Source organism: Miscanthus floridulus, chromosome 9, assembly GCF_019320115.1.
Source record: "Miscanthus floridulus cultivar M001 chromosome 9, ASM1932011v1, whole genome shotgun sequence".
In the NCBI taxonomy this organism is placed as follows: domain Eukaryota; kingdom Viridiplantae; phylum Streptophyta; class Magnoliopsida; order Poales; family Poaceae; genus Miscanthus; species Miscanthus floridulus.
The window spans coordinates 78137609-78155914 of NC_089588.1; the positions used below are offsets into that span (position 1 = coordinate 78137609).

Below are 18306 nucleotides of genomic sequence, written 5' to 3' on the forward strand. Positions count from 1 at the left end.
TTCCACCTTAGGGTGCGAAACCCTCTACTTCCTTGATGCATACTCCGGTTACCACCAAATCGCGATGAAAGAGTCCGACCAGCTCGCGACATCTTTTATCACCCCCTTCGGATCGTTTTGCTACATTTCGATGCCTTTCGGTCTGAAGAATGCTGGGGCAACGTACCAGCGCTGTATGCTCAATTGCTTTGGAGACCTCATCTGGCGAACCGTTGAGGCCTATGTCGATGACATCGTAGTCAAATCCAAACGAGCTAACCAACTTGTCGCCGATCTTGAGCAAACCTTTGCGAAACTCTGGGCAAACGGCATCAAACTCAATCCCGAAAAATGTGTTTTTGGGGTCCCGAGGGGCATGCTGCTCGGCTTCATCATCTCTGAGCATGGCATCGAAGCCAACCCAGAGAAAATATCAGCCATCACAAGGATGGGTCCGATCCAAAACATAAAGGGGGTTCAACGGATCACAGGGTACCTTGCCACCCTCAGCTGATTCATTTCACGCCTTGGCAAATGAGGACTCCCCCTTTATTGACTCTTGAAGAAATCTGATCGCTTCGAGTGGACAGCCGAGGCTCAGGAGGCGCTTGACATGGTTAAGCGATTTCTAACTAAACCTCCAGTCCTAGTGCCTCCATGCAACGGAGAATCCCTCCTACTGTATATATCGGCCACCACCCAAGTGGTTAGCTCTGCTTTAGTAGTAGAGCGAGAGGAAGAGGGGCATGCCTTCAAGATGTAGCGCCCTGTATATTTCATCAGCGAGGTGTTATCTGACTCCAAAATCCGCTACTCCCAAATCCAGAAACTCCTCTACACCGTCCTCATCACCAAAAGGAAGCTATGCCACTACTTCGAGTCACACCCCATGACAGTAGTGACGTCGTTCCCCCTCGGCAAGGTCGTCCGTAGCCATGATGCTGTGGGAAGAACCGCAAAGTGGGCACTCGAGCTGATAGATCAGGGCATTTCTTATGCCCCCCGAACAGCGAGCAAATCCCAGGTATTGGCTGACTTCATTATGGAGTGGACCGAGGTCCAGATGCCACCAGCAGCTGTCGATCAAGAGTACTGGACAATGTACTTCGACGGATCGCTGATGAAGAAGAATGCCGGAGTAGGACTAGTTTTTGTATCTCCCCATGGGGTCCACATGAGGTACATGGTTTGGCTCCATTTCCCCTCATCAAACAATACTGCAGAATACGAAGCACTCGTCAACGGCCTACGAATCGCCATCGAGCTAGGCATCCGATGCCTCGATGTTAGGGGCGACTCTCAGCTGGTCGTCAACCAGGTCATGAAAGAGTCATGCTACCACGACGCCAAGATGGAGGCGTACTGTTAAGAAGTCCAATGGCTGGAGGACAAATTCGACGGCCTCGAACTCAATCACATCCCAAGGCACCTCAACGAAGCAGCTGACACACTTGCAAAAGCAGCGTCCGGCCGAGAGCCAGTCCCGACAAGCGTCTTTGCCAGCGATCAACACAAACCCTCGGTACGCTACGTAGGGTCGGAACGAGCCAACGATGGCCCATCTAGTCCAACCCCAGGGGCCGATCCACCAACTACTCCACCCGACCCCAAGGTCATGGAGCTTGAAGAGGACCCAGTAGTGGAGTCCGACCCTCCTGATGACTGGAGAACGCTTCACCTCGACTACCTCCTCCACGACATACTATCGGTAGACAAGACGGAAGCCCGATGGCTCGCATGACGTGCCAAGTCCTTCGTTCTTGTAGAGGGTGAACTCTACAAACGGAGTCACATCGGGATTCTGCAACTCTGTATCCCTGGCGAATAGGGAAAACTCCTGCTGGGTGACATCCACGGTGGAGTCTATGGTCATCATGCCGCACCAAGAGCCTTGGTTGGGAATGCATTCCGACAAGGTTTCTACTGGCCCACCGCAGTAGCCAATGCCAAGCAAATTGTACGCACCTACGAAGGGTGCCAGTACTATGGTCGGCAAACACACCTCCCCGCCCAGGCTCTCTAGATGATTCCCATCACATGGCCCTTCGTGGTCTGGGGACTCGACCTGGTTGGGCCACTCAAAAAGGCGTCCGAGGGCTTCACCCACCTGCTTGTCACCATAGACAAGTTTACAAAATGGATTGAAGCTCGACTGATATCCACGATCAAATCCAAGCAAGCTGTGTTGTTCTTCCTCGACATCATCCATCACTTTGGAGTACCGAACTCCATCATCACAGACAATGACATGCAGTTCACCGGTAGGAAATTCGTTCAATTCTATGATGAACAACACATCCGAATCGATTGGGCAGCCGTCGCACACCCCCGGATGAACGGGCAGGTCAAGCGCGCAAATGGCATGCTTCTTCAAGGCCTCAAACCCAGAATTTTCAACTAGTTGAACAAGTTCGGCGCGCGCTGGCCCGCTGAGCTCCCGACCATGCTCTGGAGCCTGAGGACGACTCCTAGCTGGGCCATCGGCTACACACCTTTCTTCATGGTCTATGGTTCCGAGGCCGTTCTTCCAACGGACCTTGACTATGGAGCACCAAGAATCAGAGCATACGATGAATAGGGGGCCGAGGCATCCCACCAAGATGCCATGAACTAGCTAGAAGAATCCCACGATGTTGCCCTCCTTTGTTCGGCTAAGTACCAGTAGGTGTTGCGACGGTACCACAGCCGACGGATGCGGGGTCGAGCCTTCAACATCGGAGACCTCGTCCTCCATCTTGTGCAGAGCAACAAGGACCGCCACAAACTCTCCCCGCCCTAGGAAGGGCCCTACATCATCGCGGAAGTACTTTGCTTAGGCGCCTACTGGTTGAAAACCATCAACGACGAGGTCTTCACCAACGCCTGGAACATTGAGCAGCTACGTCGTTTTTACCCTTAAAATAAGCGTATACTCTTCCTTATTAGTTTTTGTCATAACAGAACCCCGATCCTTAGTGACTTCTGACCCCTGCAAATCGCGAGGGGTCAGACCTCACTTGGGGGCTGGCATGTGATTGTAACATGTGGCATATGTAATACAAGTATTACGCTTGTAAAAACCTCCTGTGTTATATTTATAAACATTCTTTAAAGTTTTCCATTCGTCTCATAAACGAGTCCTAAGGGCTAAGATTTTGGGAACCAATTCTGAATACAACTGGTAGGACTGCGGGACACCCACGCCCCAGCGGCTGCAACCTCTTTACTCACCAGCTCAATCAGAACTAGTCCGCCCACATTCCTAGTTTCTTATGACTTAAACCATGAGAAGGGTCGGAAAGCACTAAAAAAATTTCATTACAAAAAGGAATAATATACTTGTAAATTTAGAGGACTATTTACTCGAGGGCTTCCCCACAAAATTATTCAATTATAGTCTCTGCTTAGCTTTACTACAAGTACTGTTGCGGCCACCAAGTCACGCTCTTCATCGGTGACACCTGGGGAGTGTACACGGGCCAGCTCATCTACTACGGCCGCCGCGCCATGCTCTCCATCGGCGACATCCCACCACTTCGTAGGATCCTCGAAGGTGCCGTCATCTACAATGCCTCCGCCAGGGCATTCGGGGACTACGCCATCGTCGTCAGCCGCAACCCCAACTACAACGCCTCCGCCGGGGCGTCCGGGGACTACACCATCGTCGTCAGCTGCAACCCCGACAGCGACGCCTCCGCTGGGACATCCGGGGACTACGCCATCATCACTAGCCACCACCCTAACAATGGCATAAAGGCAGGAAACGCCTCCCGCCGAAGGAGGAGCACAGCGAACGACGGCGCAGTCGATGGCGTACGGCACCCACCGGCGCCCTCTTCTCTTTTGGTAGCAGCGACTCCTCGGCAAGGGCGGCACGCACCATCTCATCTACGCTAAATAACCTCTGGCTCAACATCATGCTCTAGATTCACGAGCGAATTTGTGAGTTTTCCTCTCTCTCTGGCATTACTCTTCCTCACTCAGGAACTACCGCGACGCACGGACGCATTCGGTGGAAAGGAAGAAGAAGGAGAAATAGCGGCTCAGAGGCAGAAGAGGAGGTGGGATGAGAACTCCCCTCCCCCTCCCTATTTAAAGAGGAGGCGTTGTAGCTAAGGAAAGGCGAAAGGTTGGACGAAAACCCCTCTCCCTTCCCCTCTTTAAATACAGAATCAATGTTGATTGATACCTGCGGGGACGCGTCGGAACTGACGGGACGCGCCCCGGTCGACGAGGCGCCCCCCCTTGGTCAAACTAAACACTGCCTGGGTATGGCCTGCCACTGACCCGCTCTGGACGTAGCAATTAAGGCGCCCACATAGGCAGACAACCCTTCGCCTCCCCATGTAGGACCACAGGACGATCCAACGACAGAACCTTTTGGATCTCCTGGGCCAGCCATTCGGCCCAGAAGAGACGACAAACAAATGTCCAAAGAAAGATAAGCATCTCTGCCTTCTTACTTTACGCGTTAAAATTCATTCTCGAGCTTCTGACCCCGTCAAACGACGGGAACACGAACATCACTCAGGGGCTGCTGAGGATGTCTACCAATCTAGACATCCTCCTCACCCGACCCCCTTCATACGCTTGAAACTAAGGACGCGAAATATGGGCATAAAACTTTGAGTAAAACTAGACGAACTAACAGACCCTATGCTTTGGTAGCTACGGTGTTTCTGTTCGCCAGAAAAATCATGCTCAACGCCCCTCGCGTCTCTAGCTTCAATGTCTGCCTTCTCAAGAAGGGTTCGGAGGGGTCCACCTATAGAATCTCCCCCAAAGGAGAAGCTGTCAGGTTGCCCAAGTTAATTAAACGGCTCGGAACACCACCGAGATACGAAAAACAAAGAATAGCGATTCTTATGCAGGTTACTCCAACCTCATCACGAAACATTAGGGTCCGAACCCCGCACGGACACATCTGGTAGGAGCTTTTCGTCACTCATACCGCCAAGGTAACATTACCGACCCCGCCTTCATTTCAATTATATTATGCATATGCAAAACATCCCAATGCTTCGTATCGCATCACAAAACGGCCGTCGCCTCATTCGATATAGGCGGCCACAGGCCAAGGTTCGAAGGTCGGCTCGCGAAGGGCTCGAGGCTACCTCATGCCAAACAGAGCCAGGGAGAAATAACTAAGACAAGCCCCAGCGGCCCTGCCCGACCCCGCTCAGAAGCGGACAAGGACGTCTCAACCTTTTCTCGTTCGATTCTAACCCTGAGCTAAACCCATAGAATCTCCATCGAGGAGAGGCCATCGGGCCCCCTGAGCCTATCGAACGGCTTGGGCATCTGCCGGGAGGCGGGTTAAGAAGTTATTGAGTGCCACCAGAGGGCTCTGCCGACCCCATCAGCAAATGATGGACCCAAATTCCACACGAACATACATGTTAGTGAGCTCGTTGAGTGCAACACTCGAGCCATCGTGGCAAGTGTCGTTTACTCAGCCCCTCCGATTGCGAAAATCGAGGACGGGGTAACACGCAAATTACGGCCAACCCCTATCAGACCCTAACAAGGCCCGGGGGCTCGAGACGATCAATACAGGGGCACAGGTTCGAAGGCCCCACCTTGCCGAGCCCATAGAGTCCCTAATTGGGGATTTCTGTTGGAAGACAGGGCGGGGAATATTGCAATGCCATCCAAGGACTTCGTCGACCCTGTCACCAAAACCACAGTTCCGATCTCTAGTAACCCCCGACCCTAGCAAATGCAGGGGGTCAGACCTTACTCGGGGGCTGGTTAAGGTACGGCTACCTCCCTTCTTTCTTTCAAAACAATCTCCTCGCATCAAGACCAGCGGCAAGATTCAAGGGAACAGATTGATAAGATCACAAAAAATCAAACAAAACGAAATTACGACACAAAATCATGAAACCCGCGTCCAGACTCGAAAATACCGACACTTGTCCACATATTACATATAAGTTGTTCTCAAAATTATTCGACTAACTACTCCCACGGAGGGAGAATCATCTCTTTCAGATTATCCGCTAGGTTTTTCACAAGGGGACCAACCATCTTCTCCATTGCCCCTGGCTCATCATCCTCATAGGTGGATGGGAAACCTTCGCTCATCACCTTCAGGTTGATTTCCTTCTCGTAATGGGCATGGGCAACGGTGAAGGCCTAGGTGATCCCGGTGTGAAAAGCACTCTCCTCAAGCTGGCCCACCCGAGCCATGATAACCTGCGGCACGAGCCGCGAGCGGGCTGGTCTCCACCGGCTCCACCACCTTCAGGGCATCAAGGACCACCCCAACCGCAGCTTGCAGAAGATCGTGCTCATCGCTCTCAAACCTGAAGGGCCCTTTGTGCATGGGCAACCTCTTTTTCTAGCTTGGCGGAGACATTTTCGGTGCTCAACCTTCGGCTCACCGCGCCACCGAGATCCACTCGGAGAGAGCGGACCACCTCGACGTCCTCGTCCACCTTCTGCTGAAGGGCCGTGGTCCTACTCTCGGCCTTCCACCGGAGGTCCCACTCCATCTCTAGGTCCTTCAGGACCTCGTCGGCCTTCTCATTAGCTGCGGCATTCCTCTACAGCAGCTTGTCTTGCTCCTTTTGGAGCCTGGCGATCTCCTCCCCCTCCAGCTTGGACCTTGCCGACAAATCCTCAAACATCCCGTGGGCCTCCTCCGCGTCTTGACGCGCCTGGGCCTCCCACTCCTGGGCAGCAGCAAGCTGTGCGGCCATGTCTACTCGTAGCCGGGCCTCCTCAAAGAGGCAATCCCACTCCGCCTTCTGCTCATGGAGGAATCGGGATTTATTCCGGCTACGAGCAACAAGAACCTGAAGAGGAAGAAGACTGGTATAAAAAATGCAAACACACAAAAACATGCGAAGAAAGAAGAAAAATCAAGCGAATACCTGGGTAGTAGGAACAACAATTTCACATAGGGCTCCTCTGGCCTGGTCCAGGGCCTCCAGCATGGTCCGAAATTCTGATGTCAAGACCCTCCCGCTCCATGCTCTCGGAATGATCATCGAGCAAGAAAAGAGCTGACGTCGGGTCCTGAGCGGCCATCCACTGAAGCGGCGGCTCCCCCCGCGTGGGGGAGCGGCTTCCTCCCGACAAAGGGGCTAGGGGCGGCTCCCTCCTGACCCTATGCGGCACCACCGCTGTGCTCGAGGACCCTTCGATTGGACCGTCCTCCATCTAGGCTGCTTCGGGCGCCACGGGCGGATAAACCTAGGCCCCCGGTGGCAACGGATTGCACTACGCCCTCGAGCACCACCATGGCCGCGCTCGGCTGATCCTGGCTTAGCGCGGTCGTGACCACCTCCACCGGCAATATGCGGCCCTTGACTGGCTGTATCACATCCGCCATGGAGGAAGCCGCTTGCTCGGTAACCTCCATGGGCGTGGGCGCCACCAAAGACGCCGTCGGGTTGGCCAACGCAGACCCAACATCGGCACCACTCCTACCCGAAACAGGGGTGACGCCAGGCGACACCATCTGTCCCACTTGAATGATGAGGCTCTTCTTGGGCGCCATCCCTAAGGGGTGACCCGTCCGCAAGAACCTACTCAAAGGTAATAACCATTAGCTTAAAATAGAAATAGAAAAAGGATGAAAACAGGGGAATTAGCAGCACATGTTGACGTCCTCGGCCGGCGGAAGCCTTTTGGGGATGGATCCCCAGATCCCTGCCCCGACTTGTCTGGGCGGGATCATTTCGAGCCTGCCCCCTGCTCCGGGGCAGGGGGACTCACCTCGTGGGGGCACGGCACCAGAGCCGCTCCCCTCCATCGTCTCATGGGGCGCGGTACCAGAGCCACCCCCCTCCACCATCACCATGGGGTCGGCAGCGGCAGGCCTGCCATCCCCCATCCACCGATCCTCGGGCGGCACACAGTGCGAAGCGGCGGACTCTCCGGCCCCCACCGACTCACTTCCCTCCGCATGGAACGGGAAGGGTCCCTGCACGGACGGTGGGCACTTGTCAACATGTCCTCGTCCTCCAGGACACCCCAATCCACGTCGACAACTACCTCGTCGTCGTCATCATCATCATCGTCGTCATCATCACTGCTCACGTCTTCTCCCCGATCCCGTGCCTCCTGCTTCTACCGTTTCACCTTCTTCATCTGCTCTCTTGCTTTCTTGTCCCGCTCGGCCGCGAGTCGATTCGCCGCCGCCATGGCCTTGTCCTTAGGCAGCGAAACCGAACTGTCCTTGAAGACTAGCCCCCTCGGCTGGTTCCAACGTCACAAAGGCGAGTATTAAAAAATGGAGATTCAGGAAAAAGAAAAGAGCACGGGAGAAGAGGGCTTACGAATTCAAAGAACCCAAGTTCTGGCTGCATTGGGGGATGTCCGGGCACCGGATACATAATGTCGAGGACACTGCCTCTAGAATCCTTTGTCGGCTCCATCACCTCCTTAATGCGCTGCGCCACTTCTGAAAAAGGGAGTGCCTCATCAACAAGCACCGTCCCCTCGAACGACATTCCGGGCATCATCCGATGCAAGGGAACCACGCGCGCCATTAGCGGCGCCACCCTCCTCGCATGATAGGCGCCGATAATCCCCATCCCCTTTATGCCCCGATCCTTCAAGGCTTGAAGGGCGGAAAGAAGGTCGGAGAGGTGTTTCTTGTCTTTGGACTGGACGCCCTAGCTCCACGACTCCAGAGCCTCTTCAATAAGGCATCTAGTGTACCTCGGTAGGGTGGCACTCGCATCATCCCTAACATAAAACCACTGCGAGTGCCATCCCTTGTTGGATGTCGCTAGACGCATGTATGGGTAACCCCTCGACCGAGTATGGCGCAGATGAATGTTGGCACATCCCATTGGCGCGTTCACATCTTTCCCCCCAATCTTCCTCTTCGACAAACTAATGTTAAAGAAATACCACCATAGATCAAAATGGGGATTGATCCCCAGGAAACCCTCGCATAGGGCAACAAATGCCTCCATGTGTTGAACCCCGTTGGGAGTTAGATGCTGCAGCTCCACCTCATAATAATCTAGCAGCCCCCGAAGGAATCTATGTGCGGGTACCGCGAATCCCCGCTCATGGAAGATGGCGAAAGAAATGACATACCCTTCGGGCGGCACCGGCTCACCCTCGTCGCCAGGTAGTAGCCACTCCTGGACGGTGGATAGCGGGCGGAGAAGGCCATGATGGATGAGGCCATCCAAACGATGTAGGGTGATGCTAGATCAACCCCACAACTCCATCAAAGCAATTGGGGAGAAAGGTGGGCGTGAGCTGGATGGCGACTACGGGGCAGGCGCAAGCTTGACGGTGGCTGCAACATGGATGCAAGCCGGCTGACGGTGGCGGCGCGGGCATAGGAGGCTAGGGCAATTGGCGGCGGGTGTTTCGAGACGCAGAGACAAGGGAGTGAAATACGGAACCATGGGGGCGAACCTCGTGGTTTTATAGGGGCGATGGACGCAAGAAGGGCAACCGTCCGCCTTGATCTCTGGGCCCACCCCGCGCCCCGCCGCGTCATGTCGCGGGTCACGCGCGCGCAGTCCCTATCCTCTCACCCCAAAAATCACAGTGGACGGTTCGCCTTCCCTAGGTGAATTCCGACTCTCTACCCACCTGGGAAACGCAAGCCACGAAGACCTTTTTTCTCTTTGGCCCACCTAGGGCCCAGAAGCTCGGCGGCCGGCCCAATTGAGGAAGGGTCCGCGAACAATCCGAAATCAAGGGCGCAAGCACTAGTTAGGTCAGCCCTGAATGAGTCCCCCACGAACGGGATGCCACGATCCCCTCGGAAAAACATCCAGTTGACGAAAAGCTAAGTCCTTCAGCCTTACCCGCGAAGGGACCAATACAACCCCCGGGCGACTCTACTCGAATCACCCGGGGGCTCGGGGGCTACACCCATCGGGTGCGCTCGCGCGCACCCTTCAGCAAAGTAACTTCGATGAAATCAAAAAACACCATCTAGGCGGTTCTACTCGAATCACCTAGAGGCTTGGGGGCTACTGTCGAGGACCTAGTACCGGGGTACCCCAGAAGGTGGAACTAATAACCACCGAACGTTAAAAACTTCTGGACGCATAAGAGCGCAGTTTCATCCCTTGTTCGAATGATAGGAGTTTGGTTTCACCTCGCCCGACACCTTTTGAGATAACTTTGCCTCGCCCGAGGGCTCAGGGTTAGTCTCCGTCTCGCCCGACGCCTTTGGGGTAGGCTCGGTCTCGCCCGAGGGCCAAGGGATAGACTCCGTCTTGCCCGACGCCTTTGAGGTGGCTCTGCCTCGCCCGAGGGCTCAGGGCTAGTCTCCGTCTCGCCTGACGCCTTTAGGGCGGGCTCGGCCTCGCCCGAGGGCTGAGGGATAGATTCCGCCTCGCCCAACCCCAGAGGGGCAGGGTCGGTCTCGCCCAAGAGATAGGGATTGGTCTCCGTTTCGCCCGACGGCAAGGAACGAGCCTCACCCTGCTCCATATCTAAAGACTGGATTCATCTTACCTGACAACTTCTCTCCGTTCCCTCAAGATGATAGGTACAGGGAAAGACAAGACGTTCGGGTCAACCATGGCTCCAAGGACCATACCCTGCGCCTTGGCAGGAAAAGTACTGCCAGGGGATGACGGGACAGGTGCTTTAGACCCTTCCGGGCGCCGCAGAGCCCGAAAGGTTGTACAGGTGCGTGCTCCTCGCCCTGTAGAGTTGTAGGCGCCGCCTTCACCCCTAGGACACGGAACCCGACGAAGATATACGACAACCGCTACGCTCCAGAAAAGGATTTGCTATCTCCACGAACGACGGATATTCCGTCACCACGCTATGGACCTGAGGGAGCGGCGCTCGCTTCCCGACCCCTCAGGTCTGCCAAGTCAGAAGGCCTTGACCACGGCGTTACGCCGGACCCCGACCCCTCGTCCCTCCGACAAAGACTCACAGGAACCAGAAGGCGTGCGGAGCAAGACTGGGAGAGGCTAATAAGTCAAAACCACTGTACTACAGCCCATACCCTGCGTAGGGCAGCGTTCTGTAATCAACCTGACATTCTACAGAGACATCGACAGTATTGTAGGCACTTATCTTCCTTCGCACTCATCAGAATGAAGAACGAGGTCGGGTAGACATGAGCCACAAGATTAGGTAAAGCCCTCATCCTTGTAAAGCCAGCCCCTTCATCTATAAAAGGGGATGCGCTTCTCCCATCAAAGGGGGAGGACTTTTGACCGAACAATACAAGACACACGCATAGTCAAGCTGCTGCCAAGGTCTTGACCTCCTTTCAACCCTTCCATCAGAGACTTGGGATCAGTCCCTCTCTTGATCGTTTGTACCCCCTACTACGAACCGTTCACGGTGCTAATAACACGAGCAGCAACAAACTGGACGTATGGACATTCGGCCCGAACCAATATAAATCTTGTGTCCTTTAACGCACCATCCGAGCCTAACGCACATTACTATAAATTTACTTGCTGGTGTTCGTACGAAACACCGACATGCATTACCTCTGCGCTGTATGTACATGGCGCTACATCCTAAAGCGTTGTTTTAGTCTGTTCGGCTGGGCTTATACAATTATATATGATCGTAGCTTATAAGTTGGAATAGTATTTTTTATCGCATCAAACCAGCCAAACCAGTCAATAATAAATAATCCATGATCCTTTACGACGAAACGAACAGACCATCCCTGGTATTAATCGGTGGTGAGCAAGGATTCTTTACAAACTTGTCTAACACACAAATGAGAAGAGCAGAATAAACCAAATGAGAAGAGCAGAATAAACCGGAGAGCTTCCCTGTGTTCTCTCCCTCTGACTCTGATCGAGAGTTTTTTTTCCGTTCGGCTGACTGAATCTTGACTAAAAAACATTATTCTGACTAAAATGTTGTGAAAGAAAAATACTATTCTGGTTGAAAAAAAAACATACAAATCGAATATGGATTAAGCGGCCTTTGTATTATAGATTAGAAAAAACTGGGAACCTCGTAGGCATCTGGACTTGCCGTGTGGGCCGCGTCACGTGGGCCTCCCGTGTCTCGTGTTGGCGTCAGCCTGATGTGGGTAAGTTTTTCTTTTCTTTTTACAAATACAGATGTATTCATTGTATATATTACGTATATGTACAAATGTACTTACTACTATGCTGGCCGGTGTGGCTCCGCCACTGGCTCGCACAGCAGCGGTGGCTCGGGGCTCAACGCGGCGTGCGGGCCCGAGCTCGCCAATCCCTGTTCGACAGCGGCCTGCCGTAACAGTTGCGCCGCACCGCGATGACGGGCCAACGCCACCCCCATCCGCCGCCAGGTGGGCCACACGGCAGCCAGGTCCGCCCGTCAGCCGCTGGCGTGGCCGCGCGCGGCAGCTCGCCGAAACGCCGGAACAGCAGCGCCGCTCCTAGGCGACCGCCCCTCGCCGCTCGCCCACCTCTGCCATCTGGCCCCACGATAGCCGGGTCCGCCCGTCAGCCAAGAGCTGACCTCGTCGCATGTACGGCAGCGCCACCAGCCTTCGGATGGAGCATCCGGCGGCCAACAGTAATGCCGGCCACGTGTCCAAGGCGCTCGCCCGTTCAGGCCGGCGCATCTAAAGAGAGTAAAAAACTGGGCAGGGCCGGCCGTCCCGCAACCCCCTCCCCTCCCCTCGCCACCACCGTCTTAATGGTGGCTCCGGTGGTTGCACCCACCCGGCCACCCCAAGCTCTCTCCCGCTCCCGGTCTTCCGTCTTCCGACCCGCTTCCCCATCCGCCCCGGCGACTCCTATATATTCGCGGCCGTCCTCTCCACCACACCTTCCAAACTCGTAAGCTCGCTCCCTCCGGCCACACCGGGCTAGCTAGCCTTGCCGACGCGCACCACGCCAGCAGCTAGCCATGAGCAGCCATCAGCCAGAAACCACGGCTCCCGCCGCCGGCTCCACCGGCGGCGGCGGCACGATCAAGAACGCGCGGCACCGTACAAGCCCTCTCAAGCAGTGCTACCACCTAGCAATCTCCAACGCGCTGTACCTCCTCCTCGCCCCGGCCGTCGCCTACGCCGCGCACCGCCTGTCCCACCACACCCCTTCCGACCTCGCCTTGGCGACCCGCTCCGCCGCCACCGCCAACCCGCCCCTCGCCATCTCTCTCCTGGTCCTCTCCACCGTCCTCGCGACGGCGTACCTGATGCGGCGCCCGCGCGCCGTGTACCTGCTCGACTTCGCGTGCTACAAGCCGGGACCCGAGCACGTGGTGACGCGGGAGAGGTTCATGCGGCAGTCGGAGGCGGCGGGGGTGTTCACGCCCGACAACCTGGCGTTCCAGCGGAAGATCCTGGAGCGGTCGGGGCTCGGGCAGGGGACCTACTTCCCCAGCGCCGTGCTCAACGTGCCGCCCAACCCGTGCATGGCGGAGGCCCGCGCCGAGGCCGAGGCCGTCATGTTCGGCGCCATCGACCAGGTGCTCGCCAAGACGGGCGTCCGCGCCAGGGACATCGGGGTCGTCGTCGTCAACTGCAGCCTGTTTAACCCGACGCCGTCGCTGTCCGCCATGATCGTCAACCACTACAAGCTCCGTGGGAACGTCGCCAGCTACAACCTCGGCGGCATGGGGTGTAGCGCCGGGCTCATCTCCATCGACCTCGCCAAGCAGCTGCTCCAGGTAACCGATCGATCGGATCATTTTTCCTCTCCTCTATCTGCGAGTGTGACGACTGACGAGCGTTCGGGGTGGTTCAGCCACCGCAGCTGCTGGTTGCGTGGCGGTTGCCGCCGGCCGGTGATGCGTGAACGGAGGGTTGAGTTGAGATCGAGCGGTCTGACGAAGCAGGGGAGTTCTGACTTAGGTTTGACTCTGCATTTATAGTACGACGGAACACGTGTAGGGTGTAGTCTCGCTTGTGCGGTGGTTGAAAGGTTTGGTACGGAAATTTGGTCAGTGGAGTTTCAGATGAACATTACTGATTCGGTTAGAAATTAATTGATCATACTAGATAGAAATGGATTAGGTAGCAATTCTCATCTGCAATTGAATTAGTCATTAACTTGGGCTATTAGTTTGACGGTTGTGAGGAATTCAGTATAGTTTTGCTAATATACTTTTGAAAACCATTTGATCCTTATGTTTTGCGAAGATCATTATGAGATAGAGAGTTTCTTTATGTATATGTGCCTTGCGCCAAATCTAGCTGTACATATGTAGGATCAAAGTAGTAATTAGGAAAATTTGGCTGTCTATGCAACTTCAAGTTTTAGCAAAATTTCGGAGAAGTTGGAACGTTCATAATAGAATACAATTTCATGTGAACATGTGATACATATATTTGAGTTGCTAGCTGCTACTTATGCGCGCGGAATTTAGTGTAGTTTTGCGAAGATGCTTTGCAAAGACCTTTTGAAAATGAACCAGAGTTTCTGCGCGTATATTTTTGCGTCAAATCTTGGTGTAGATCAAATTAATAATTAGCAAAAAAAAAAATTAAGTGTGTCATCAAAGTATAAATAAAGTTTAACAAACATTTGGAACACTTTGGAAGTTCTCAAAAGCTTAGAATTTGGGAAAAGTTTAGCGAGCTTTGGCTTCGTATAAAAAGTAGAAAGGCCTGGCAAATTTTGCCTTGAAGGGTTGAAAGCGAAAGTGGGACATTCCAGTTAGTGGTATCGTTCGTTGCCGTTCCTAATCAACTTTTGATTGGGGTTTTTAATTTCGGTATTGCAAAAATTTCGGCCATCACCGAAATTACCGTATTTCGCAAAATTTCACCGAATTTTTTTAGAGACTAGCAGATGAAGTATGCTTTTTTTTTAAAAAAAGATCTAAACAAATATTAATATGATTTATGACTACACATATATTGAATAGAAGAATATGTAATATAAATAATAGAAAATATGAGTCTCGAGTTATATAGCACATGTATTAGCGTATTACGAAATTTCATATTTTCTTTCAGCCACCACCGAAATTACTGATTTTTGCTAAATTTCGCCCAAATTTTGAACCCTGCTTCTGATTTTCTAACTTATATATCATCTTCGTCATCAGTATCGTATTGATGTCATCACCAAATTGTATGTTATATATAAGTTGAAAATATAGCGGGCTTCCGATCTACTGGAATTCGTTTTTTTAACCGTTTTCAGGACACAGAAACCTTTTTGCGGAGGAAAATCTGCCGGTTTTGGAAGATTGCCAAATTGAACAGTTCCTATCACCCTGTAACTGCCAACCATCGCAAGAGAGCTATCTGTCGGTCCTGCTCATTCACTTGGGGTGTTTGGTTCCGTGGACTAAATTTTAGTCCATGTCACATCAGACGTTTGGATGCTATTTAGGAGAATTAAATATGAGTTACTTATAAAACTAATTACATAGATGGAGACTAATTTACGAGACGAATTTATTAAGCCTAAGTAATCCGCCATTACCACATATTCACTGTAGCACCACATTGTCAAATCATGGACTAATTAGGCTTAAAAAATTCATCTCGCAAATTAGCCATAATCTGTGTAATTAGTTATTTTTTTTATCTATATTTAATACTTTATATATGTGTCCAAACATCCGATGAGACAGCTAAAATTTTCAAATAGGAACCCCCTTACATTCACTCGAGTGTGCACCCACAACCCAATAATCGCCATCACCCAATCACTCGAAATGGCCACGTCAGGAGTGTTGGGGTAGCTCCTGATTGATCACCAGTGTAACCAACCAACGCGAACTGCACCCTGCTGCTGCTGCTTCCTCCCGTCCCGTCCGATCCGTTGCTCGCCCCTTTCTCTCTCAGCTCGCTCCGAACGTGTTAATGGCGACCGGCCGGCCGGTGGCCTGCATCCTGCAGCTGCCGCACGTACCGGCATGGGCAGCGCTAGCTGTGCCTGTGCATGCAGTTCATCAGTCCCTGCAGCTATCCCTCGCCATTGATGGTTGATGACGGCAGCTAGCTGACTGAAAGCTCGCGGAGTAAATGCGAGTCACAAGGAGTAAATGCTTCGATCGAGTAGCTGGGACGATCGATGGGCGCAGCGCAGGCGTCGCGAAACTTCTCGCGCCAATGCCAACGCGCACGGGTCACTCAGGGCCGACGACGACGACGACCGGTGAATCGTCTGGTCAGAATCAGATCAGACGAGATAGCAGTAGCACACGCTGCTGCGTGACCTCCCTTTTCTTTTTTTGTGAATTCCTGAGCAGCTGAACCTAAACGACGATTGCATGGGTTACTGCTTGCAGGTGCACCGGAACACGTACGCGCTGGTGGTGAGCATGGAGAACATCACGCTGAACTGGTACTGGGGCAACAACCGCTCGATGCTCATGTCCAACTGCCTCTTCCGGATGGGCGGCGCCGCCGTCCTCCTCACCAACCGCGGCGGCTCCGACCGCCGCCGCGCCAAGTACCAGCTCATGCACACGGTGCGTACCCACCACGGCGCCGACGACCGCGCGTACCGGTGCGTGTTCCAGGAGGAGGACGAGACGGGGCGCGTGGGCGTGGCGCTCTCCAAGGACCTCATGGCAGTCGCTGGCGAGGCGCTCAAGACCAACATCACGACGCTGGGGCCGCTGGCGCTCCCCATGTCGGAGCAGATCCTGTTCCTGGCCTCCCTCGTGGCGCGCAAGGTGTTCGGCGTCCGGGGCCTCCGCCCCTACATCCCGGACTTCAAGATGGCGTTCGAGCACTTCTGCATCCACGCCGGCGGGCGGGCGGTGCTGGACACCATCGAGAAGAACCTGGAGCTCAGCGCCTGGCACATGGAGCCGTCCCGCATGACGCTCAACCGGTGGGGGAACACCTCCAGCAGCTCGCTCTGGTACGAGCTGGCGTACACGGAGGCGCAGGGCCGGGTCCGGCGAGGGCACCGCGCGTGGCAGATCGCGTTCGGGTCCGGGTTCAAGTGTAATAGTGCTGTGTGGCGCGCGCTGCGGACGATTGATCCGAAGAAGGAGAGCGCCGTCGGGAACCCATGGGTGGACGAGATCCATAGGTTCCCCGTCGAGGTGCCCAAGGTGGAGAGCGTCGTCGTGTCCTGACGAGTGACGAGGACGGCTCTGGTTCTCTCTGGTCGTCGGAGGACGAGCTACAAGATTGCTACTAGTACTGCTGTTCTTCTTCTTCGTCGTCCTGAAAATTCTTTATTAAGTATGTCGACAAAACAAAAGTGCGTGCTGATGGAGTGTGGCGGCGTAATTTGATACAGGGAAGCTCTGTAACTGTAAGAATACCTTACATACAACAAGTGTGATGATTGGATGAGATGTACTGTCGCTGACATGGTTTGGAGCTTCGATCGGAAGCAGAAACCTGATGTGGAGTCTTTGGGTTTGGCACATGAATAATAATAAGGACTGAAAACTGTACGAACTTAAAACAAGCCCAATCGGGTGACTGAAACTTGTCCAAACTTGAAAGTTGTATGTACATGGTTATGTGGTACTGTATTTCATTGGACTGGGCCTTATTGGATACCCCCTTGAATTGTGTTATTTTCACTCGGCCCAGTTATGGCGGTGTGCCCAATTGGGTGACTTGTGTGTATGGGCTTAATGAATACTTTGGGCTGGAACGCCACCTTGTTTTCGTAATGCAACCTGGTGTTGGGCTTAAGTTATGGTTGCAGCATCAACTGAGCAGAGCTAGGTTGTTTGCCATTGTGGAAGAACCTGCCGACTCCACCGAATCTCTCTCTAGTCTACGACCATGGATCATGCCTACAGTCCTGCATTTTCTAGTATAATAATTACTTTTTCATTCAGAGATACTAGACTTATATGATGATGTGTCCTCGTCGACGGTGCGACCCTTTTAACAACTTGTTTAATTTCAATTTAGGTCATGTTTAGATCAACTAGAACTAAAGTATAGTAGAACTAAAATTTAGGTGGATCACTTTTATTCCAATGTTATTTGGATACATGGACTAAAAGTGAACTAAAAGCCAAAAAAACATTCCTTGACCTAAGACCAATGGCTAGTTGGATTGGGAACTAAAAATTAGTTCACTTTAATTCACATGTTTGAATATCTGGGTCTAAAGTTCAGTTAGTGGTATCCAAACATGCACTTAGAGCATCTCCAGTAGTTCCAAAAAAATCAATGATTTTTTCCAAGTGGCTACAAAATTGGGAGTATATTTATTGAGCATCTCCAACAGTTTCCCAAAATTCGGCTCCTAAAATAAGGACAATTTTGCATCAAGAGTCCTAAACTATTTCCAAATCACTCTAACCATTTTTATACTTTTCTTTCTCTCTTGTACATTTGCACTAAGAACCATGTCCTACTTCTTATTCTTCCACACATCCTTCCACCTCTAGATTGGTCAATCGATGTGTGCGCTTATATTTCCACGCGACTGCGGTTGATTTTCCTAAGTGAGGAAAGATATATTGGGATTTAAGATAGGGACTTGCTGGAGATGC

The 18306-nt window shown here is 52.9% G+C and overlaps 1 protein-coding gene across 1 annotated transcript; it reads left to right on the forward strand.

Annotated features, from left to right (window-relative positions):
- The first annotated feature begins 12542 nt into the window (after positions 1 to 12542).
- On the forward strand, positions 12543 to 17140 carry LOC136483819 (3-ketoacyl-CoA synthase 20-like). The gene is made up of 2 exons (XM_066480983.1): positions 12543 to 13539; positions 16117 to 17140. The coding sequence occupies exons 1-2, from the start codon at positions 12775 to 12777 to the stop codon at positions 16915 to 16917; spliced, it is 1566 nt and encodes a 521-aa protein (XP_066337080.1). The 5' UTR covers positions 12543 to 12774; the 3' UTR covers positions 16918 to 17140.
- The last annotated feature ends 1166 nt before the right edge of the window (positions 17141 to 18306 follow it).